The 25,000-nt window shown below is 43.4% G+C and overlaps 1 protein-coding gene across 1 annotated transcript in view; it reads left to right on the top strand.

The window, feature by feature from the left end:
• Window positions 1-25,000, top strand: part of LOC145415753 (long-chain fatty acid transport protein 4-like) — a 481,881-nt gene that overhangs the window by 277,662 nt on the left and 179,219 nt on the right. The window contains exon 5 of the mRNA XM_080284990.1: window positions 6,043-6,154. Coding sequence (XP_080141116.1) covers window positions 6,043-6,154 — 112 coding nt within the window. The remainder of the gene's footprint in view (window positions 1-6,042; window positions 6,155-25,000) is intronic.

Below are 25,000 nucleotides of genomic sequence, written 5' to 3'. Positions count from 1 at the left end.
ATATATATATATATATATATATATATATATATATATATATATATATATATATATATATATATTACCTTGTACGCTAATGATGTTTTTTTCTCTTCCTGTTTTGTTGCCATAAACGGAGGGGGGGGGAGGGGGTGTGCTGTGGCGTACATTACACCACAAAGTATTGTACCTCGCATTTCACTTACACACGTGGTTTCCTTCCATCGTGGCTTTTCCGAATTTCAGGTACTCCTGGTGACCCCTAACCTCTTATCGCCACAATACAAGGTAGTGGTCAGCCACCTTAGTATTACACCCATTAGGCATGTAGGCTCTTTTCCGCCCCAGTTGAACCTGATTACTTTCCTCGTACTTTATCGGCAGCTGGAAAACAACGTTATACGAGAAATCTAGCAGATTCATGTTTTTTTCTAGTGCTGTGAAGGTACAGATTGTGTGGGTTGAGCACTGTCGCATCTACCAGGTGCAGGAACAGTTTGGCATACCAGGGCATAGTCTTCCTAACGCGCTCATCAGTACCTGTCCGTATATTGTAGTAGTAGCCAAAGACTAAGTCAGGCTTCCTGATCATCGCACCAGAGGCTCTGTCGACCTTACTGGTGGGCTGTGTGTCACCACAATGGGCAGTTGTGAGCATGGTGACATCACCCTTCTCCGTCCATTGCAACATGAACATTTCTCTCGTCCTGAAGCTCTGAACCTCTCTTCGACATCTGTGGGTGAACTGTGGCATGTGCTTTTGGTTCGTGTGCACTGTGCCACAGGATGATGTACCATGCTTGTGAAGGTACAGGGACAGGGACGGACTGGTGTACCAGTTATCTGTGTATAGACAGTGCCCCTTCCCCTGGCAGGGATCGAGCATCTTCCAGACAGTAGTACCAGACATTCCCAAGGGATCATGTGTGGGAATGTCCACATTAGAATCTATTACAATCACGCCAAGGATGTAACCTGCGGCACAATCACACATTGTTAAAAGCTTTATCTCAAAATTATATCATTTCAACAGGATGTACTCGTACTACTTGAACACCAGGTGGCCCTTTTACAAGACACTCGTAAATCACGATATTACAGAATGACATGAAGAATTTTCGGTACAGAGCCTTCAGCATCTCAAACAAGCTATGTATTTCCCACAGACGGTTATCTTGGGAGAGACAGTGGTTGTCGGTGAAGTGCACGAACCGTTACAGCAGCTGAAAGTGGCCACGGGCCATATATAGTACCTACTGAATATTGGCATTGGAATGAGCAGATCCTTACGCCAGATGGAGTTCAAAACGTGCTTTTTGCAGTTTGGCATAAGCATCAGCAGTGCAAGGAATACCATGAACTTATTTTGCTCCACAGGACGTCAGATACACAACCGTGACCTGAGGAGGAGAGTATGGCCTGCTGTGACAAAGGTATAATAATTATCCATCTCCTCACAGATGAAATGGGTGACATTCAGTATAATAAATGCCTCAAAATACTCTACCTCCTGGCCGTCCTCTGGGATTGTCCACTCCTCAGTCAGGTCACTCTCAGATGCGGCGAAGGAATGCACGGGGGGGGGGGGGGTTTAGGAAGTAAACCTTCCTACCTCCGATTACTTGACCCGGGGTGGCTACTTTGGTGGTGGAGGCAGAGGTGAAGGTGTCCCACAGCTTTATGAGCTGCCACATCTCCTTTGTGACAGCCTGAGTCGGTGCTGTCAGAGGCATGACCGTGGAAGGGCCAGACTGTGGTGAGGGCATCCTGAATGGTATTGGTGACACAAAGCGCATAGTAGGTGGCAGGATGGAGGTGGTGATGGTAGTGGCCTGAGCACCTGCCCCCACTTCCCCACGTTTACTCCTCCCTCGTGTCTCTCCCTCCAACTCTTCCTCGCTGTCTTCCCACGCATTAGATAATGTCTGTGTTCCTATCACTCCATCACTCTCCCCACTTTTTCCGTTGCTTCAGAGATCATCAGGATCAGCCTCACTCTTGTTGCTACCAACCGCAAACAACAAATTATGCCACTTGGAGGGAATGAGAGTAGCAATATGGCGGCAAGGATGGCTGATAGCAAGGCCTGAAGTTGAGGGCTTTGGGGAAATATGTATGCCTACATTCATTTTCAGCATTTTCTTCACACTAACACTTACTTCCACCGCAAAATCACTTCCCTCCATTCCTTCAGGAGGTACGAACTTACTTCCACCTCAGAATCACTTCCCTCCCTTCCTTCAGGAGGTACGAGGCACCTTTTGTGTGGCTGGACGTACTTATTGCCCACTTGGGCAGAACCCATAGAAGGGAAAACAGAAGACATGGAATGAAAATGGGACTAAATGGCTGCTAGAGTACGATGGATGAGTGGTAGGTCACGTGGGTAACCTGTAAGGAGCAGAGGGGGGAACTCATCAAGCATAACACACAATAGGCTCGAAAAACGAGGCATGCAATTTTAAAAATTTTCCCACGAGGGCAGAGAGTAGCGATGCAGGCTATTAATCACTGATTCCAGAAGCAGCAATGCAGCCAAGGGGCAAAGGATAAAAAGGATGTAGGCTTGTTAACCCGGTGAATCAGTGAATGGAGGGGAGAGCCAAAGATTGTGATGAACATTGAAATCACCTAGTACTATTATATTTCAGAGAAAAGAGATTGATAATATGTTTTCCATATTAAAAGTAACAGAGTCATAGAATTTTTCACAGTTGGTAGACTTATGGGAAATATACACAACATTACAGTTAGTTAGAGAATGACGGGATAGTTGAAGCTTGAGTGTAGAGAATTCAGATGATTCAAATTCAGGAACATGAGAAGAAGATAGGTTGTTGCATACCTACGCACAACAGCCACTTTGGATTTGAAATGAGAATGGAGAACGTAGGAAGATATAGAGAAGGGTTCAGACAGCTGGGTCTCAATAAGGTAGAAAAGGTGAGGTTTAGAGGAAGAGAGGTAGTGTTTAACAAGGAGAAAATTAGAGGAATGACCATGAATGTTCCAGAAATGAAGAGAGAGCGAGTCAGACAATAGTTCCATGCATCTCCTTTAGTCGTCACCGGAGGAGGGGCAGGTGGTGGGGACATTTGCCTCTACCCTCACTGGGAACTCTAAGGGAGTGTGTTCAGATGTCATTTTTGCAAATATTGAAACAGGAAGTGTTGTGTGTGAAATGCATGTGTTGGCAGTTAGAGGATAATTTATAGGACAGTATGCTGACCTACTCCCCATGTTGCTGAAACAGGTCAGCAAAGGGGAGTGGTCAGAAGCTAGTCCTGGGGGCTGTTGAAATGGGTGCACTATCTCTTCGTGTCACCAGCTTTCATCCACCTTGGGAGTACCGACCATTTCGACTGGTGCCAAAGTCTACTCCCCACAGTGGTACTATCGCTCAAAAAAGTATTGTTACTAAAGTGACGTGAGTCATTTTGACACAACAGATGAGGAAATATGGAATACCAACACTGCTCGAATCGCTCTACTCATTGTGGAGTCCTGTGTTCACGTGAGTAAGGATACCTTTTTGAGCGATAGTACAATCTACGCCCAGGCAACTTCCCATGGACTGATGTATTCTGATCGACTGAGTGGGCAAGGAATGAAAAACTCTGATTGGCCCAGGGAACATCGTTGTAGCTGGAGGTTGTTCTGGCGACAGACGTGTCGGTCAGAGTAGTGCTGCTGACATCAGCCCACCACAGCGTAGGGACAAATGAAGAAAATTTAAGTGAGAAATGCTTCGGGTTCATGATTTAGGGTTTAAAAACACAAGAAAAGACATTTAAAAATATTGTTATAGTTAGTCAGATGCAGCTGTTAGTGAAAAACAGGTAGAAGCAACTGTATGTGAAGAACAGTTAGATATATAATTATATGAAGAGTGTCAGAACATCAGCTGAAGGGTAATCGTATTTGTTTATCATTCCATATACAGTATAAGTACTCATTGTTTACAAGGAGTTGGTGAATTACCGGTATTAGTCAATATTCGTTAAGAATAACCTGTACTTGTTACACCTTGACGCACGATGATGTGAATGAGTATTGTCTGCTGGGCATGCTTTGGTGTGTGTGTGTGTGTGTGTGTGTGTGTGTGTGTGTGTGTGTGTGTGTGTGTGTGTGTGTGTGTGTGTGTGTGTGAACAAAATAACTTAAGCATTCTTGATCTGATTTTAATCAACCTTCTTGAGAAGGTTGAGGATTAGTCAAAGTGCTGACCTATTGTTTATGAGAACAGTAAGAAAAAGATCACGGCCACATGGCAAGGTCACTTTGCACAACTTTGATTCTGTGTAGACCATATATGGTGCAAAGGTTAAATGCAATGCAGGAACAAAGGAAAACAGTTATGAGGACAATGAATAAGAAGTTCAGGCCACAGGGCAAGGTCAAATTTCAATCCGTTTCAGTGTCTACGAGTGTATGACCAACGTAACTAAAAGTTTCGATCTGATTTGAACCAAACTGGGTGGAAGAACTGAGTGTCTGACAAGGGGTCATAGGTCAAGGGCACACGGAAAAGATCAAATAAAAGTTTTTATCTGATTTAGAATAAACTTTTTTGGAAGGTTCAAGATAAATGAAGAATGAAGAAATCGGATTTTGAAAAACAATCAAGCAATAGTCAAAGTTACAGGGAAAGGTCGAAGGCGACGGTCCTTTGGCAGGGTCAGCTTAAATAGCTTTGCTCCAATTCAGAATAAACTTGGTGGAAGGATTAGGGGTAAAGCAGAGACAAACAGATGAGTTTCTATGTTCACATAGCTGATGATCAAAGTCAGAGGACAGGGTCAGACTTCGTAGTGTGTGTGTGTGTGTGTGTGTGTGTGTGTGTGTGTGTGTGTGTGTGTGTGTGTGTGTGTGTGTGTGTGTAAATCGCCAAGATAAAACAGCTCTGATCTGACTTTAGCTTAACTTCACGGAAATGTTGAGTTTTTTTTTATAATAATAGGTCAAAGATCAAGGTCACATGACAAGGCCAACATACACAGTTTACATCCGATTTAGACCAGACTTTGTGGAAGAGCTCAAGGTCATATAAGGGTACAGGGATTTGATTCTGAGAACAGTTCGTGAAAGGCAAATTCACAGAGCAAGGTCAATTTTCGATCCTATAAAAATAGTTTAGATCTGATTTGGACCAAAGTTGGTGAAGGATTGGAGGACCAACCAACGATGAAGAGATTCAATTTTCAGAAAAAATAAGGCAAAGGGAGAAGTCAGAGTTCACGGTCAAGTTAAGCTGTCTTTATCCGATTTGTACAAAATTTAGAGGAGGTGTTGAGGTTCTGATAAGGATGAAGTCATCTGATTTTGTAAACAATCAGTCGAAGGTCAATGAACTGTGGTAAACTCAAATTTCCGGCCCTTATACCATCTGTAGTGGTAGGTGGTGGTGACCATCGTCCACTTACTTGATGATGTGCTGCCTACTTCTTCCTTAGGTACCCTACACTGAGTGACAAGGCTAATGGTTTCCTTTAACCCAAGGAACCAATTACAGTTCTGGGTGATAACCATATAACCAAACAATGGGGTGATGTGGAGCCAACTATGGTGCCCCTGTTGCCTGGGTAGTGACGCAAATGCAACGTCCATCCAGGAACCAAATTTCCACATTCTTCCCCCACGCCTTGCTGTGGCGAGGCACTGTCAGCCACCAGTGATTATCTGTTCACCTGACGGGATTCCCTGTAGAGGCGAATGCTTGCCTGCGATTGCTAGGTCTGCTCGGCTAGACGGACTGTGGTTACTCTATTACTATTACTAAGGGATCTGTAGAGCGTTGATGTCACACTCTTTCAGTGTTCTTTCATGGTCTTCATTATGATGTTCTTTGAAGTACAAAACGTGTGTGTGTGTGTGTGTGTGTGTGTGTGTGTGTGTGTGTGTGTGTGTGTGTGTGTGTGTGTGTGTGTGTGTGTGTGTGTGTCCCTCTGTCATGAAGCAAAAACCTGTATCACGTAAGTTTCTTTCAATGGAAACGAAATTTTGTCAACACACTCGCTAGACTTTTAGTGGGGCTTGGCGGTATTAATGGCTGCATCTTTTCAGCTGGGAGCTGTTCCTGCTCTTGTCAACACTAACCTACGCCGGGACCCTCTCTTGCATTGCATAAGCGTCGCAACTTGCAAAGCTGTTGTGTGTGGGGCTGAGCTGCAGGAAGGTAGGAACAGTTATATTTCAGTTGTTTACTTAAGTTAGGCTTGTGAGGTGAAGCCATGATTCCAACAGCTTGAGTGTACAAGAGTGTGTGGGTGGACCACTTCGCTGGGTATGCTGTTGGTATTTCTTTCACTTTGATGGCTTGGTTTTCCTTATTTTCTGGATCATATAACCTACCGTTTCTCTGGATGGGGAAATACTTAATGATGATGATGATAATGCCGTAGGTGGTGATGACGACTTAATATTTTTGTTTCACAATGGAACGGATACATATGATGCTCAAGCTTCAGCATTCCACCTACACAGCAACAGATTGTACAGTCAGGAACAAAAGTCATGCAACCAAGGTCAGATTCCCCCTCCCCCCATCTCTTACAAGCCCTAAAGAATCTTTAATAGGTCTGCCCACGGGATGAAGAAGCTGGGAGTTTACTGCATAGTGACGTCACACCAGATTACTGGTGTCCTCTGTTCATAAAATATCTGTAACAGTTAGACTTGAACAGCTGTAGGTTGAAGTTTGGAGGGAAACAACTCTGGGGAAGCGAGTTCCAGAGAGATGCAGTTCGAGGAATAAAAGAATTCTGATAGGCAGAAATTCTGCAATAAGGTTGAGTGAAATGCCAGACATGAGCGCTACCAGAAGCCCGTGTAGCACGAGGGAAGGCATGGAGAGGTGGCATCATGGAAGCAACTTCGTCTGAGTATTTACCATAAAAATATCTGTAAAATAATGCAAGGGGGGCAACATTCCTTCCTACTTGTAGGGGAGGTAGTTTATTTGTAATGGCAGGGTTGTTAATAATTCAAACAGCTTTTTTCTGAATTTTGTCTAGTTGTTTTAATGCAACCTCTCCACATCCATTCCACAAAGGTTAGCAATATTCAAGCTGAGAGCACACATGACTCTTATAAATTATTGTTAAAGCTAACTGCTCGTCAGTGAAGAAGTTACGGACTCTGTACAATAATCCAAGTTTCTTTGAGGCAGTTTTAGCAAGTGATCTGACATGAGAGGTCCAGCTGAGGGTTTTGTTAAGTGAGACGCCAAGAATTTCAATACTTTTGGAGATGGGAATATTAGTAGCACTGAAGGTAATATACGAATCTGGCAATATCTGTCGATTAGTAAATTGTATATATTTAGTTTTACTAGCATTAAATGAGACAAAGTTGTTTTGTCCCCATTCACTAATCTTAGATAGGTCTTGATTTATGGAGATAGCTGTACTGAGTTGAGAGGTAGAGATATTGCACTTTGTAAATGGGTGTCTGAGTGTGAATGAACTATGTAGTGTTGAGTCATCTGCATATGAGTGGATGGGATTGTGGGTGACAGATAAGAGATCATTAATATGAACCACGAACAAGGCTGGCGCCAGAACTGATCGCTGTGGCACGCCGGCATTGATTGAGTGGAAATTGGAATATACATCATCTACTTTTACTCTTATTTTCCTGTCACTGAGATATGAGGAAATCAAAGGAACAAAAGACGTTAGTCCATAGGAAGGGTGTTTGGACAGCAGGGAACGGTACCATACTCTGTTAAAAGCTTTAGAAATATCAAGGGCTACTGCATGAGTTTCTCCATGTAGGTCAATTGATTGATGGATGGTATGAGTTAGGAGATTGAGTATGTCAATGGTGGATCTTTCGTGGCGAAAACTATATTGTCTATCACTAATTAAGCTGTTGCATTCAAGATGTTTAACAATGTGCTTATTAATTAGAGTTTCAAATACAGTACCTTACCAAGGGAAGATGTGACAGCTGTTGGTCTATAATCAGAGGGGTCAGAGGAACTTCCTTTCTTCGGAATTGGGTGGATATTGGCTTTTTTCCATGAATTTGGTAATGAAGAAGTACGTATGCATAGTCTGAATAATTTAGCTAGAACAGAGGTAAGTTCTGGGAAACACTTTTTCATAACAATTGGCGGAATTCCATCTGGGCCTGGAGCTTTGTTGGTAAGTAAATTGTCTAGGATGGATTTTACGTATCTTGTCTGTACAAGTATTTTAAGTGGAGCAATTTCAGGAGAGTCAAGTTCTAGTATTGGAACGTTCTGGCTGGCATCGTCTATGGTAGAATTTCTGGCAAATGTACTGGCAAAAATATCTGCTTTCCCTCGTGGGTCATTTGTAATGTTGCCATCTGAAGATTTTAGTGGGGGAACGGATGATGACTTGTTATAAGTTATTATTGAAAGAATTAAGAGTTGACCAGAATATTCTATTGTCATTAGGGTTGTTAAGTAGTTCTGATGCTTGCCTTTGAAGAAAGTTTGATTTAGCTAGATTTATTACAGCATTTGCATGATTGCTAGCAATTTTAAATTGGGAGAGTGATTCAGATTTTTTTTTTTTTTTAAGTAATAGTTATATGCTAATGACTTTTGGGCTGTTGCTCTGGCACAGTAGCCATCAAACCATTTTGAAGGGTTCGATCTTTTAGTGAACTGTTGACTTGGTATGAACAAATCCATACCAGCTAGTATTAAGTCACAAATAAGGGACTGGGTAGAATTGGGTTCGCTAGAGAAGAAAGACTGCCATGGAATATCAGCAAGATAATTCCTAAATCCATCCCAGTTTGTCCTATCAAAGTGCCATCGGGTCACCCTGACAGGTTCAGAACAGGGAGGTGTGGGTGGGTTAACTAATGAGGCTTTGATGAGATCGTGGTCAGAGGATCCAAGTGGTGACAGTACCTCTGTCCGATATTGATCTGGATTATTTGTCAAGAATAAATCCAAGAGATGGGCATTATGGTCAGGATTATCGGGTATTCTGGTTGGTTGCTTTACCAGCTGGGTGAGATTAAACGATTCTGCAAACAGCTCGCACTCTACTGTAGACCAGCGTCGTCAGTCCTGGCAGAATGCAATAACCATTCAACATTATGTATGTTAAAATCACCTAAATGGTAATTTCAGTGCTAAGGGCAAGTTTAAGGTTACTCAACTGTGTGGATATGGAATCAAATACACTGGGTTCCGAAGAAGCATTGGGGGAGCGATAGACTGCACAGATATATTTGGTAATATTTTGACAATTTAGTTTATACAAAGAGTAATCAAAACTGGATGAAGTGAAGTTTAAAATAGTGTCAACTGCATATTAGGATTTGATATAACAACAGGTGCCGCCCTTGTTACGGAAGTTTGTGAGGAGATGGTAATAGGGAAAACAAAATGGGGATGTATCAGTAGAGGGTGAGATTTGTGATTCTGTGAGGAAAAGGGCCAAAGGAGATATGGACTGAAGGAAAAAATGAACTGAGTTTAAATTTGTGCTTAGGCCACGGATGTTGGTGAAGAAGAAGGCCGCACTTTCACTTCTTCGCTGACGAGCATCAGTTGAGATTGCAACAGTCGCTGCCATCACAGTCACTTGATGGCGATGGGGAGGACCTTGTGCCGCCAGCCCTACCCTGCCGGTGATGGCAATCTGAGGTACCACCTCATTTGATAGTAACACTGCAGCGGCCATTGCTAAATAGAGTGAATAGAAGGTGTGATATGCACATGTAGTGTGGTGTACAGTAGACAGTTGAAGGTAGAGGTGTTAAGAGAGCATGCTGGCCTTCTCTCTGTGTAAGTGAATGCACTGAAAATGTTCAGCAAAGGGAGATGGTCAGGATAAGTCCTGAGGGCAGGTGAAGCGGGAGCTCCAGCTCTCCCTATCACCAGCTTGCCATCCACCTCGGGAGTACTGCCCTGTTCGACTGGTGCTACAGTCTACTCCTCAGGCTGGGCACTGTCTCCACCCAGTCCAGTTCATATCACAGCAGTAAAGGAAAACGCCATGTGTGAAATGAACATTTCAATAGGCTCATTTTCTTGCCTTAGTAGTAAACATGGCTCATTATCTGGGTATGAGCAAGGAGCTCTTCAACGTGAATTTACCCAGTCGCCTATGTTGCACTGCTCTCCGGGGGAATATCGTGTTAACTAGACAAAGGAAAAAGTAAATACTTTGGATTATCCAGAATTAGGAATTACCTAAGAATGATCTACTGAGGAAGAGGGACTAACATCTGTTGGTAGTTTCATTATGTATAATTTCCCCCCTTCTCGAGTACCATGGCTGCAGAGTACCATTAGACTACCCTTGGATTAATACGATTAGCAGGGGAAAAGAAAAATGAATGAAACCTGACCCTGAGCTCGTTGAAAAAAAAAAAATAATAATAAATAATAAAAAAGATTTTCATCTGTCATCATGGAGACAAGGCCCTAAAATCATGGAAAGAGGCTGTGCGGACACTCGTCTGTAACAATGCCAAGTTTTTTCCTTGCCAAATGAAGTAATTACATATTTTGTTCTTTGTCACATTTTTTTTTTTTTTTCGAATTAGAGTACTAAATAACAATACTGTGTCGACAAGATGTGTGGTGAGCAAAATGAAGATAAAAAAAATGTAAAGTAATAGAAACAGATTGTCTAATGATCTGATAATGAGATCAGATTGCATTCTATATGGTATCTGTCAATGTGCATTAAGTTTTAATGATGGGATGGGACACGAATTTTCCTTTAATTTTTCCATATATTTCCGATGAACACACTTTAACAGGTAATACCTAATATCACAACAGGAAAAAGCTTAGCCTACAACATCACTATGCTAGAATGGGCTAAGTCGCATATACAAGACGGGAAAATAAATATATGCGAACAAGATTTTGTAAGAAATGCCTCAATAGTTTTACTCGTCTTTCAGTAACGCTGATGTGTATACCCATCAGTAACAGACAAGAGTAACTACTCTTTATTTTGCGATGTTCAAGATTAATAAATGCATCACTAACAGTAGTGACATGTATTAGAAAGTAGGCTCAGAAACTCACCTGCAAATATTCTTAAATTTCACTTTGAAGTGCTTATTCATATGCAATCCGAATCTGATCATTCTAAAATGAAGTTTGTATACGTCACTTATAGGTAGAAAATCGTGTATGTTATCAAAATACTTATTTCTATTGTGTTAGCCTCTTCAGTTACCCTCATCCAAAGTAACAAAGAAGACACCACAACATGCAAGACGCAATTCCTTCAGTACCCTCGTGAACCACATCCTATATTCTAACCATGGAGGGTTTGTGCAGACACTTTTGTCAGTGTTGTAGTATATTTATGATAGTGGGTATGGTGCTGCATACACAAGTGTGATGTTACATATCGGAATCACACACAGTGACTGACTGTATTTCACTTCCCCACATCCTGCACAGAAAGTTTTGTTGCTGTTGTAATGTTCCCTGTAAAATGCCGGGTATAGTCCCTGAAGGCATCAAAACACCCCCATGAGGAGCCTACTGAGGGGCAGACAGAGCGCGGCCCAACTCCTGGCGACAGGGATATAAGTCCGCCCAGGCTGCACGCCTCTATGACCCGGAACTCGCCCGCCACCACCATAGCAGGAAACGGAGACTACCTTGCGGGCGAGCTGACCCTCGACAGGATCGAGGTGGAGCTACTTCCTTAGCTTCAAGCAGCACCCAGCAACGGCCAGTAGCTGCGTCCTTTGTGAGATGGCCTGTAGCTGCTCAAACCTCCCAGAGATGGCCTGTAGCCACTCGGAAGGCTTCCAAGAGACAGCCTGTAGCCGCTCCCCCTTAAGAGCCACGGCCTGTAGCCGGATTCAGGTGACGGCCGGTAGCCACGCCCGTAAAAGGCCACGGCCTGTAGCTAGGGCTCACGGTAGGAGATGGCCAGTAGCCGTTCCCCCGTCAGGTGCTGTTATACCTCCCTACAGGAACCAGCGATGGCCGGTAGCCATGCTGGGGAGAGAAGGGTACCTCCCCTCTCCTCCTGTGGTTGCCTCAGAGGACAAGACACAGGCGATGGCCAGTAGCCGCGCTCTTCAGCTAGAGACTACTAGTAGCCGCTCTTCATTGGCATGTTGTCCTCCAAAAGGGGTTCAGGTGACGGCCAGTAGCCACGCTGACAGGCAAGTGATGGCCGGTAGCCACACTTTGCCGGTATCCCCATCAGGGAGTCGGGCCCAGGCGACGGCCAGTAGCCGTGCCTACAACGAAGGGATGGCCTGCAGCCACCCTCGTTTCATTGCCCACAGGAACCCAGCAGTGGCCAGTAGCTGCGCCAGGGAGGAGTACCAAAGCCCCTTACCGCCTGTGACTTGACTACGAAAGGGCATTCTGCCCTCAGACCTGCCGACCGGCGGGGGTGCAGATGACCCTACTGTCCACCACCAGCAAGGCAACCTTCAGGAGGAAGGCCTCAGCCTCGAGGATCTGTGGGGAGGCCCTGTACAGCCGGCTCCAGAGGGACCCTACCTGACTGACTCCGATGGAGGCCGATGCCACAGCCCACTCTTGACGGCGTCTCCAACAGCAGGAGACTGCAGCCGACGGGCCCCCGAGGCCGCCCCCAGGACCCCCGGGTGAGGCCTTTCCCCACCCCAATGCAGACAACACTCGTCCTCCGTCAGGCGCCTGAGTGAGCGCTTCAAGAAACTCTTCAGCCCCAGTCTCGAGGGCCAGACCCCAGTTCCCAGCCCCGACAGTGTGGGGCCCTTTGCAGCAGGCAGTCCCAACGAGAAAGGACGCTCCTACGAGTGATCCCGTGGCCGCAGGATACGGAGGCCCCTAGCGGAGCTCAGCCTCCTTCAGGAGCCGGGCTGTGAGCTCTCCAGCTGCCCTCCGCCAACGCCGCCACCCTACACAGCCCTGACAGTGAGTAACAGTGGAAGTGCAGTGACAGTGAAACAGTGACATAGACATGGGGCAGTGTGTTAGCATACCAGAGGGAAACTAGGCCCAAATTCTATCAGTGTTACAGTACCGGAAGTATAGACAAACAGTGTAACAGTGACCTAAAACATCGGGACTCGTGTTGGAATATTAGAGGGAAACTAAGCCCAAATTCTATCAGCGTCACAGGACCGGCAGTGTAAACCAACAGTGAAACGGTAACGGGGCAAGAGAAGCCGAACAGTGATTACAGTGACTACAGCGAGTGTGTAACTCGGCTCTAGTAATATAATACTTCCGCGACATAAGACCTATAGCCACGCTACCTATTCCAACCGCAGTGTAAATTTCCCTTAAAGCTACAGTGACTGATTCCCCTGCCCAACACCTTAAGTGCTGTTCATTGTGCTATAAACTTATCCTGAACTATTGTCTGGACAGTATCCTGCGAGATACTGCTTCTCCCGATCTCAGTACATGTTATATGATTAGGCGCCTAGATCCCTGTTCGTGACATCTACCTGTTCCACATTAGAATTTACCAATATACATGTAAGGTTGTTACCCTGAGTTTTTGTGCCCTTGCTCTCTCTTATTTGTTTAAGCTCCGGTCTAGAAAGGGAACCCAGCTGCACATTAGGCGTTCAAGGGACGGGAAGCTGACCCTTATATACCTACCATAACACCTTGCTTTTAATTTTTTATTGTTACTGCCTGCAGGAAGATCCTGTGGTACGTCTCCATCTTTATTTTATCCCAGCTATGACAAAAACTAAGCATAATGTGAAAAACAAACCTGAAGAGTTTAAATTATCTGAAGGGTACAGTGGGGTGTCTAGGAATGTACGGCAGGTAGTACGAGGGGTAGATGGGGGAGGAGATGGTCTATTTCTTGAATAGGAGGTGGGTAGATGTCTGTTGCGTACATGAAGTCAGATGGAGAGGAGATGGAGGACTGCAGGAACATGTTACAGTATTTTGGAAGGGAAGTACTAGCGAACATGGTGGGGTAGGCGTGGTTGCTGAAAAGAGATGGACGAAGTATGAACATTGTGGAAATAAATAGAAGGTTCATAGTGTTGAAATTAATGTTTGGAAAACTCCTGGTGGCTATGTGACATGGTACTGAAAAAATGAGTAGTGAAAGGACCAGTGTACCCAGGAGGAAAATATGGAAGTTGAAAACCAAGTTGCACTGGATTCCTTCTATAGCGAGATTAGGAGAGTGGTGATCAACATGGAACTGTAGTCAGAAGTGCAAGCAGTACGGAGCTTTCAAGGACAATCTCTTGGGAGTTATTGATTCAGAGTGTGAATGGAAAAGGGGCTCACCAAAACATAAGGTAACATTGTACTGGGATGAAGAGATGCTGCAGGTAAAGAAGAAAGAGTAAAGGAATGGAAAAGGGGTAGTAACAGATAGAAATACTTGGCAGCTAATCGCAGAGTCAGATAAGAGGAGTACAGGGCAAAGTCTGAGTGTCAGAGACTTTTACTGAACAGCGTAAATAGTGCTAACAGGAAGAGTGTAGCATTTAAAGTGGATAAACAGCTGTTGAGAGAAAAGAGTGATACTGTAGACCAATGGAAATTTTAAAATGCGTGTTTTGCGGTAGGGATGAATTTTTTTATTGTTGTTAGTAGTCCTATGGCATGGCCTGATCTGGAATTAGCCAGGAGCTATTCTGGCACCATTGAGTACATTTTTCTTCGGCGTCCCCCTCCCTCCCAGTGGCCTCCTTCCGATACAAAATCATTCTTAACTTCTTTACTACTGGTGCGAGAAAGTTGATCTTTACGACTATTTATATGTTTTAAGGGTTAATAAATCTTTTTTGCTACTAATTACTTTATTAAATATGGTATTCCAAAGAAATGATGCTGTAACGTAAAGTTATTGAGTCAGACTAGCTTCAGATACGTATTTATTCAAAAGAACACCACATATTTACTGCTTTTGCTGAGCGCAGTCAGGTCATTTCAATTCCAGGAATGTTGATTCATAAATCAATTTAAAACATGATAGCGAAATTAAAATGTAACTCGACAAAACGTTAAGTTTTCAGTTTTTCAAATAACCACCCCCCCCCCCCAAAAAAAAAAAAAAAAAAAAACAGCGACTGCTTCCACAAATCATGTTGTTCGTTCAGGGCGCCACGCAGCACACTACTGTATCTAACACATACAAATTCAGCAGAAATGCAAAACATTTTAAAATGCACCGTTGATTTATCGACCCACATTTCTAAAAATTTTATAACTGATTATCTTCTACTGAAATGTTCTCCCCATGTATCAGTGACAAAACAGTTCTAGTGAAGTAACTGTACCATTTCCGCTCCTGCCTGACATTTGCAAAGCTTGGAACAGAGCAACTGAGCAACCACACACATGCACTCTGCATATGAACAATTGATCACTTTCAATATACCAATAGGAACAGGGGAGACATGGTTAGGTAATATTACTGGGGAAAGCCTGTCGTCTTCGTTATCAGTCCATCCATAATCAGGGGCGTAGCCAGAAAGTTCACAAGGGAGGGGGGGGGGAAGCAGGAGAAAGATGTTTATAGATTCTTGAAATGGTGGTGGGAGGTGAGCGAAGAGCTCTGCAGCTGGGGGGTCTGTGGGGGCTCGCAGCGCCCCCTTAGGAAAATTATTGAAATTTAAGTACTTTTAGGGGCTTTGTGAGGCCTTTGATGGTATGTATTGGGATATTTAGATGATAACTCATTATAGTGAAAATGGCGAAAAATAGAGCAACAAAATGATTTTGGCTGAAAAAGAAACTTTTTTAATGATCCTTATGGAATAAACGAACAATAATGCCCCTGTCCATAAACAACTTCAGGGTTCATGGTTACCATTGGGTTTGCCATTTTACTCAACGACAGATGATTCCATACATCAGACATAGTGCCTTCAATCTTCGACCCATGAGACTGCTACAAATCGTGTTGCCTCAGATATCATATCCTCTATACTGGTGCCCTCCATATCAAGCATCCCAACTGACTTACCATGTTGGAGTCCTTTCAAAGAGGTGATACTGACAATTCCACAGAGGTATGAGGCAGCGTCTCAGCCAGTAAGTGTATGAATGTCTGGAAGGGAACCTGTGATATTCTTGTATTTATGCATTGTAATTTTGATCCTGATACCACATTTACCTGCGACAAATTTTCCATTAGCATCGCACAAGTAAGCTTCTGGTTGTGTAAAAGGATATAAGAAGCAGCAGTAGGCTACATCTGTGTTATCACACAGTACACGCATGTTCAAAGTGCCATGTGTTGCTAACGCTACCAGCTGATTCACGATGATCACATAAGCCTCTTCGTGTGTTATTCGCAAGTCTTCTCATGGAGTTAATTCTCCATCCATGACAGAGATGGAAACTGGATGGTCTATGGTGTTATCCAGCAAGTATTTGCCGGGCAATGGCTAGGGAAACTGATGAGCTGGGTCTTGGTGTATGTAACATTCAGAGCTACATTCTGAGCAGGAAGGCGGGTATATAAAATCAGCTGGTGCTTTCAACTGTCATTATGAAGAGGTCACACCAGACTCTGCACACTGTCCAGTGAGGGACTTGTCCCTCAGTAGAGTTCCAAGAGCTTTCTGCACTGTTGTTGCTCTGTTGGCAATAACACGGGTTAATGATATTCCCCACCAAGATAACAGAGGTTGTTTGATCAAGTCTGGATGACAATGCAACAAGAAGTTTGAAAAGTAGTGGACTACATGCTTCAGTAGCATTATCAACAGATAGACGAGCTTTAAGTGTCTTTCTTGGATGTTGTCTGTGTGCTCCCATTCACGATAGTATTCCCGATGCAGACCATATCAATATCTACATCATCAACAAGTTTGAGAAGCTAAGGGGCTTTGATACAAAGCACTAGAAGGCTAGCAACACCTTACCCAGACAAAACGAGCAAGGCTTCATTGAAGTGCTTCACTAATTTCTCAACCAGTACACGTGTGTGTTGATGACGTTTACGATTTGCATAGACACATACAATCTCAAGGCAGTTCCATATGCGGTCTTTATCTATGTCAGCTTCACAAACCAAGTTGTCAAACATTACATCAGAGTCACTTTCTTTGGGAGCATCATTCTCCTTTTGGTCGCAGCTGCAACATTTCTGTGGTTCGTGAAGTAAACTATTACTACAGCTGAGGCTGAACTGTCAGGTAACATATCTTAACACATAAAAACTGAACAGCGAACATATATATGCAGTAGCTAAAAATATAATTAGATGATAATAAAACTGAATAATGCATTTATACCTAGGATATTATGAAAGCAATTCGATTTCAAAAATGAAGTTTGAAAGTTGGACATAAGAAAACCTCACACATTAAAATAAAAAATCATTTCTGAATTCCTTGACCCCCAAAACATATGAACACAACCACTGACATATTTTCACTAGTTTTAAATAAGTTATGAATGATTTTCAATCGGCAGGCAGATGTTTTGATTTGGGGGAGTAAAAATTTCCCCTCAATGATGCCAGAGTGGCGCCCTGCTAATTCCAGATCAGGACATGCCATAGTACTAGATGTGGTAATATATCTTTATCCGTACTGCTAAACAATGGTTCGGCCAAAAAAAGCCCTTTTGGACTGGACTAATATCATAGATAATAAGTGTGTATGAAATGATGAAGGAAGGGTAGTGGTGGACAGTGGGATATTAAGGATGATTGGAGAGAACATTACAAACAGCTGCTGAACAAGGAGGTTGACTACTGTAGAATAGAGAAAGTTTGGAGATGGGAGATACTGTGTTTGGTCCTTAGCCTTTACTTGGTATTGGTACCGTCGGCAAGGCAAACGACAGAATGCAGTTGGGGAAGGCTGCGGGTGTGTCTGAGTTGACCGCTGAGATGCTGAAGGCCTCAGGGGGTATACTGATCTGATAAAGTCTGTTATATATGAAAGTGTTGTTCCACCTGACTGGTTGAAAAGCGTAAATGTTATGTGTACAAGAGGAAGGATGATGCTCTGGAAAGCCGATGTTAGACATAAAGCTTTTGAATCTGATGATGACATAATGAAGAGAGAGTTCTGGAAGGTATGATAAAGGAAACCGTGAATATGAATGAAATGCAATTTTGGTTTATGCCAGGTAAAGGGATCGCTAATGTAATATTCAATGAAAATTCTGTAGAGAGGAAGAAGAACCATGTTGTTTGTTGATTTGGAGAATGTCTTTAACAGAGTGCCCAGAGAGATGATGAAGTGGGCAATGAAAAAGTTTGGGATTGAGAAGTGGTTGGTTAGATAGAGTGATTATGGCAATGTAGGAGGGTGTTCGCGCCCATGTGAGAGTAAAGAGAAGTTTCAGTGATGAATATTCCGAGAATGTTGGCATGTGTCAGGGATCAGTCTTTAGGTCTTTATTGTTTGTCATGGTACTTGAAGCCCGCTCACATAGTCACGTAACTTCAGAACAGGACTCCCTTGGGAGGTGTTGTATGCTGATGACTTGGTGTTGATCACAGAGAATGAGAGGGGACTAGAAGAAAGATTTAGGAAGGACAGAGATTGTGAAGGGTACAAAGGTTTGAGAGTAAAAGCGGATAAAATGAAAGTGATGATATCTATCTATCTATCTATATACCTAGGCTGCTTCCCCCAAAGAAAGGGAGGTAGCCGAGACAGGGCGACACACACCCAATTTACTCATCCACTCAAGCACATTCATTCGCATCTTAGCCCCAAAGGGGAGAAGGGACAGATCCTCACCGCACCACACCGCACGAGGGTCAACTGCGTAGTGCAATCAGTGACATCTGCAGCAGGGCCCGACAGCAGAGCTGGTTTACCTCTGCCAAATCATAATAGACCATCCCCTTACCTCCACCTGACCTAATCAGCTGATCAGACCAAATGTGGGAGAATATCCCCTCAGGGCTGTGTCATTTATTGATTCACAATTTCTCTCCATTTATTTCTGATACACACAGCCACTCTACCTTGCTCAACATACATCCCTCTCGCATCCAATGTTCTCTTCACACTGTCCATCCAACCTATTCGTGGTCATCCTCTCAGCCTTACACCTCTCACATCAGATCTAGTTATCTTTTTCACGAATCGCTCATTATCCATTCTCTCCATATGCCCAAACCATCGCAACACCCTCGCTCTACTCGATCAGCCATCTTCCGAACAAATCCAGTTCTCCTTCACACTTCATCATTTCTCACTCGATCCATATATGTCACTCCACACATACTCCTCAGACACCTCATCTCCATTACATTCAAACTTTTCCTCTCTGCTACACCCATATTCCATGTTTCAGCCCCATATAACGCAGTCAGTACCACAACATCCTCATACAGCCTTCTCTTTACATCCATTCTAAGCGAATGACATCTAAACACTTTTTTCATTCCTCCCAGCACATTTCCTACTTTATTCATTCTAAACTTCACTTCTGCATCTATTCTTCAATCTACAGCAACATGTGACCCTAAATACTTAAAACCCTATCTCGTCAAGCAACTCACCATTCAAAACTATATTCATCCTCCTACCATCTACCGACCTCGTACACATTATCACTTTACTCTTATTCTCATTTACTTTCAATTTCCTCCTTTCACACACCCTTCCAAACTCCTCTACCAACTGTCTCAATCTCTCCTCTGAATCAGTCACCAGTGCAGTATATATCATCTGCAAAGAGCAGCTGCTTCCGGTTCCACTCTCTACCATCAACATTCACCAGACTTAGATCTCCACCTAAAACTCTTGCATTTACCTCCCTTACAACACCATCCATATAAATATTAAACAACCAAGGCGACATCACACATCCCTGCCGCAGCCCCACTCTCACGGGAAACTAATCACTCAGTATTTCCCACTCTTACACACACTCTGCTATTTAAATAAATACTTTTCACCCCTTTTAGTAACCTACCATCAAGTCTATACAATCTTAAAACAGTCCACAAAGCCTCCCTATCAATTCTATCATATACTTTCTCTAAATCCATGAATGCCCAAAACACATCCTTGCCTTTTGCTAAATACTTTTCACACACTTGTCTCTAACTTCCAAAATCTGCCTCCAAGAGATTATTTGCACTAAGCCGACTCCGTGCCTTCTGTACTCCCGCACAGTTGCTGACTTAATGCAGTGGTTTTGTCCACTCCTGTGCAGTGTACAACTCTCATATGTTGGCTTTATACAGGGCAATGCGTATCATCAACTCATCCCATCTTACTGACTCCCTTCAGCCTCTGTATCATCGCCATAGTGTTGCATCTTTATCTCTTTTCCATCACTACTTCAGCTGTCATTGCTCTTTTGAACTGTATGCTTGCATTTCTCTTCCATTACAGGGGAGGGGGGGTTGCACCCATCTGGCAACAAACTCTCGACCCTCGTCTCTCCTACTCTAATGCAAGAGTTAACCAATACTCACAGTCCCTCATTAATACGAAACGGCAGCTCTGGAACTGTCTTCCTCTGTATTTCCCTCTGTCTGTGACCTCCAGAGTTTTAAGCGCAATGTTTCCAGGCGTCTCAAAATGATTTGGTCTTGAATTTGGCTCTTTTATTAAAGATTTTTTGTTGGACGGAAAACTATTGCGGATTTGCAGCCTTCAGTTCCTTCTACCGTGAATAAACAAAAGATGGGGAGTAAATACTCTCATTGCAGGAGCGCAGCCATGTGCAGTTTGCCACAAGGGTGTAGAAAGTAAGTCCATTTTGTGCAGTGTTTGTGATAAGTCAGTGCAGGTTCCGAAAGAGAGAGCATATAGAAGAAGAAAAGTAGGAAAGGATTTATCTTGTTGGAGAATCACTCGAGTGTGTGGAGTTTTATTGAGGGAACACGTTATCAGCCGGAGGTGGGGCTGAAGCTAGCTCGGTAGCAAGGGGTAAGCAGGGGTTAAAACAGCAGTTGTCAACTGTTTTCGGATTGTTTCCTCCTTAGCCATGGCTCAGTGGGTTAGAGCGCTCCGCTCTGACCGAAGGGTCGGAGGATCAAATCCATCCAAGGGTCATTGGTAGACATCAGGAAGGCATCCGGTCATAAAATGCTACATGCCCCAATCCAAAGCCTTCTACCCAGGGGCAATGCTTTAGCCCTTCGGGGATATCTATTGTAAATTTTATTTTTTTCATTTTTTTTATTTTAGCGTTTGTCCACATCTCCATCCTTGCCTCCCTGCTTTCTGCCACATTTGACTAAAAACTTATTCCTCAATTATTCTTGCTATTATTGCTGCCACAGGTTCAGGTGGACGTTAACCCAGTTGAATACAGGCTGAGTTAGCTCTTCTCCTCCAGTCCACTTTCCCTCTTGTCAGGGGATGGGGGGGGGGGATGTTGTGGAACGTTTAAATAACCAAGCACTGGAGCCACCAGGTTTGATGCCACGACGTGAATCTATCCTTCTTTTGCTCTTACCTTATTCAAAAAGAAGGCATAATAATCCTATTTTACTTTTAAGTAACTTCGTAACTAAAAACTTAACACGTACAAATGGGTAGTACGCAGCACAATAAAATATTTGATACTAATTCTGTGAAGCTACTCTTGAATGCGAGGCCGCTGTCTTAGAGGACAATGCACATTACGACAGTATTAGCTTTTTTTCGTTTCTTTATTTTGTTCTGAGGATGACCAATGCAGAAAGTGTCCTCACACAGATACTTGTGTGTAGACATCTATGGATCATAAAAAATACCACATTAACACAACACCGAGACAAGAGACCATTACCAAATGGTCAGGTAGACCATCGCATGTTTAAGAATATCGTTACATGATTATAAACAACGCCACATGGCCATGAACCCCATAACAAGGCCATAAACCCCGACCACACGGCCATAAACCCCGACCCCACGGCCTTAAACCCCCGCTACATGGTCTAGGTCATAAACACCACAACTGTGTCATGGTCATAATCATCACTACTTCGTCACAAGGCCATATTATGTTCATTTGCACCACCACACGGTCACAACCACAACTTCATTGTCATAAAACATCATTTCACTGGACAAGAACACCACTACATTGGTCATAAGAAACCGCTGTATGCCCTTATACTCCACACACGGTCACAATCACCACCTCATGGTTATAAACACCACTACATTGGTCATAAAACACCGCTGTATGCCCTTATACCCCACCTCACGGTCATGATCACCACCTCATAGTCATTAAACACCACTTCAATGGACATAAACACCACCGCATGGTCAGAAGCCTCACCTCATGGTCATGGACATCACCACAAGTTCACAAACACCACATGGTCATAAACACTGCCAAGTGGTCACAAACACCACTGCAGTATCATGAACACCACCTCATAGAAAGTATCACCGCCACAAGGCCATTGACGTTACCATAGAGTTAAATATTATAACTCCTGCACTAGAGAGTTAGACACAAAAGGGATGAGAGTTTGCCCCCAGACTGGCGCTATGTACCCACGGTAATGATGGAGGGATGCAAGCAGACAGCTCAGGGGAGCAGTGACCATTGAAGTAACGATAGATAATAGGTAAAGATGCAACAGTGTGTCGAGGGGACAGAGGTTGAATGGAGCTCGTAAGAGGAGGAGAGTGAATGAGACGAGAAACCTTTGTATCCACATATATGTTAAGCCGGGCTGTATGAGAGTTGTACTCAACACAGGGGCAAATGAAATCCATGTTTAAAGTCAACTATTGTGTGGGAGTAAAGAAGGCATAGAATCGGCTTAGCACACCTTATCTCTTGGAAGCAGATTTTGTAAGTGAGATAGTATGGTGTTTTCAAGATAAGTCCCGAGAGAATGAAACCCCAGGTATATTCATAGATGATGCAGGATTGCGTTCGATTTTAAAAATTAAAGGATACTCCTGCGGAAGATTTTGACCGATCAGAAGATGGAAAAACCGAGTTTTTGATGCATTAAAAACAACAGGATTACTTTTACCCCAATCAGAGATACGAACCAAGTCAGACATTAAGTATGCAATAGACTCATTCTGTGTTTGTTGAAGGAACTGCAGAGATGGACGTTGTGAGAAGCGAGTGGAGAGGTGAAGGGTGGAGTCAACTGGGTATGAAAGCATATTGTAAGATATACAGTCCAGAAGTTCATTGATGAATAGAAGGAAGTGAGTTGGTGATCGGAGAGAACCCTGAGAAACACGACTGATAGCTCCAAGAGATCGGTGGCCGTCTACAACAGAACGACCAAAAAAGAAGCTGGAGATGTTGACACAGTTTTTTTTTTATGCAAGAAAGAAGGAACCAAAGGCCAGGAGCCCACAAACAGTTCCCTCCAAGAAAAAACAAAAACAATACAAAAGAGAGCCAAATTCAAGATCCGCTCATTTCGAGATGCCTGGACACACTGCATTTGAAAGACTGGAGATCATGAGAAGTAGGAAATACAGATAGAGGGAGACAGTTCCAGAGTTGACCTGTTGCATAAATGAAGGACTGAGAGTAATGGTTAACTCTTGCACTAGAGAGTTCGAAAGAAAAGGGATCAGAGTTTGTTGCTAGACAGGTGCAATGTACCCGTCGAAGAGGTGGAGGGATGCAAGCAAACAGTTCAGAGGAGAAGCGACCATTGAAGTAGCGATAGAAAAGAAATAAAGAAGCAACAGTGCGGCGAAGAGACAGAGGTTGAAGGGAGCCAGTAAGAGGAGGAGAGTTGATGAGACGAAAAGCCTTTGACTCCACCCTATTGAGAAGAGCTGTATGTGGGGAGCCTCCCCACACATGAGAGTTGTACTCTAAACAGGGGTGAATAAAACCCGTGTATAAAGTCAACAACTGTGCAGTGGTAAAGAAGGTACGGAGTTGGCTTAGCACACCTAATCTCTTGGAAGCAGATTTTACAAGAGATGCAATATGATCTTTCCAAGATAAGTCCCGAGTGAATGAAACCCCAAGCAAGTTCAAGGACGATGCAGGATTGAGGTGGATATTATTAGACATTAGTGGGTACTCCTGTGGAAGATTTTTACGAGTTGAAAGGTGTAAAAACTGAGTTTTTCATGCATTAAAAATAACAAGATTATTTTTACTCCTGTCAGAGATACGTGCCAAGTCAGACATTAGGTGTGCTATAGCCTTATCCCTTGTTTATTGAAGTAATTGGTGAGATGGACGTTGCAGAAACCAAATGGAAAGGTAAAGGATGGAATCAATCAGCGTACGAGTGGATAGGGTTAGATGTACAGCTTAGAAGGTCATTGGTGAATACGAGGAAGAGAGTTGGTGATAGGACAGAGCCCTGAGGAACACCAATGTTGATAGATCTATGAGAAGAACGATGGCCGTCTACAAGTGTGGCTATAGAACGACCAGAAAGGATGCTATAGATCAGCGTTTCTTAACCTTGGGTACTAGCACCCCCAGGGGGTGCTGAAATCAATTTTAGGGGGTGCTGGAAAATGATGCATTATATTTTTTCTTACTGGATTTGCTTAGTATTGGCGTCATTGATTTTTTTTTTTTTTTTGAGACTATAAAATAAACTGTCAGGCAGTACTTCACTTTACTTTAACCCTGCAGTAATGTAGCAACTGCAGTCCCAGTAACCAGATGTAGAGGGGTGCTGGACTGAGACCTTATTACAAGGGGGGTGCTAAGGTCGGAAAAGGTTAAGAAACGCTGCTATTGATGAAGGCACAGATAGAAGGATAGGAACCGTAAGATGGCAGTTTGGAAATTAAAGATTTATGCCAGACTCGATCGAAAGCCTTTGAGATGTCAAGTGCAATGGCAAAGCTTTCACCAAAGTCCCGAAAGGGGGATGACCAGGAGTCTGAAAGTTAGGTGACAAGATCGCCAATGGAGCATCCCTGACAGAATCAATACTGACGATTAGAAAGAAGGTTGTGACGGGAAAGATGCTTTAAAATTTTTCTGTTAAGAATTGGCTCGAAAACTTTTGAGACACAGAATGTTAAAGCAATTAGACGATAGTTAGAGGGTTGGGAATGGTCACCCTTCTTTGGGGCAGGCTGAATGAGAGCAAACTTCCAGCAAGTAGGAAAGGTACAATTCGACAGACAAAAGTGATAGAATGTACCTAAGCAGGGTGTAAACACAGAAACACAGTTTTTTACG

This window comes from Coenobita brevimanus, chromosome 103, assembly GCF_032717465.1.
Source record: "Coenobita brevimanus isolate Jiangsu-jjx chromosome 103, ASM3271746v2, whole genome shotgun sequence".
NCBI classification, from domain to species: domain Eukaryota; kingdom Metazoa; phylum Arthropoda; class Malacostraca; order Decapoda; family Coenobitidae; genus Coenobita; species Coenobita brevimanus.
The sequence above is the reverse complement of the archived record's forward strand: the minus strand, read 5'-3'. Positions and strand labels throughout refer to the sequence as shown.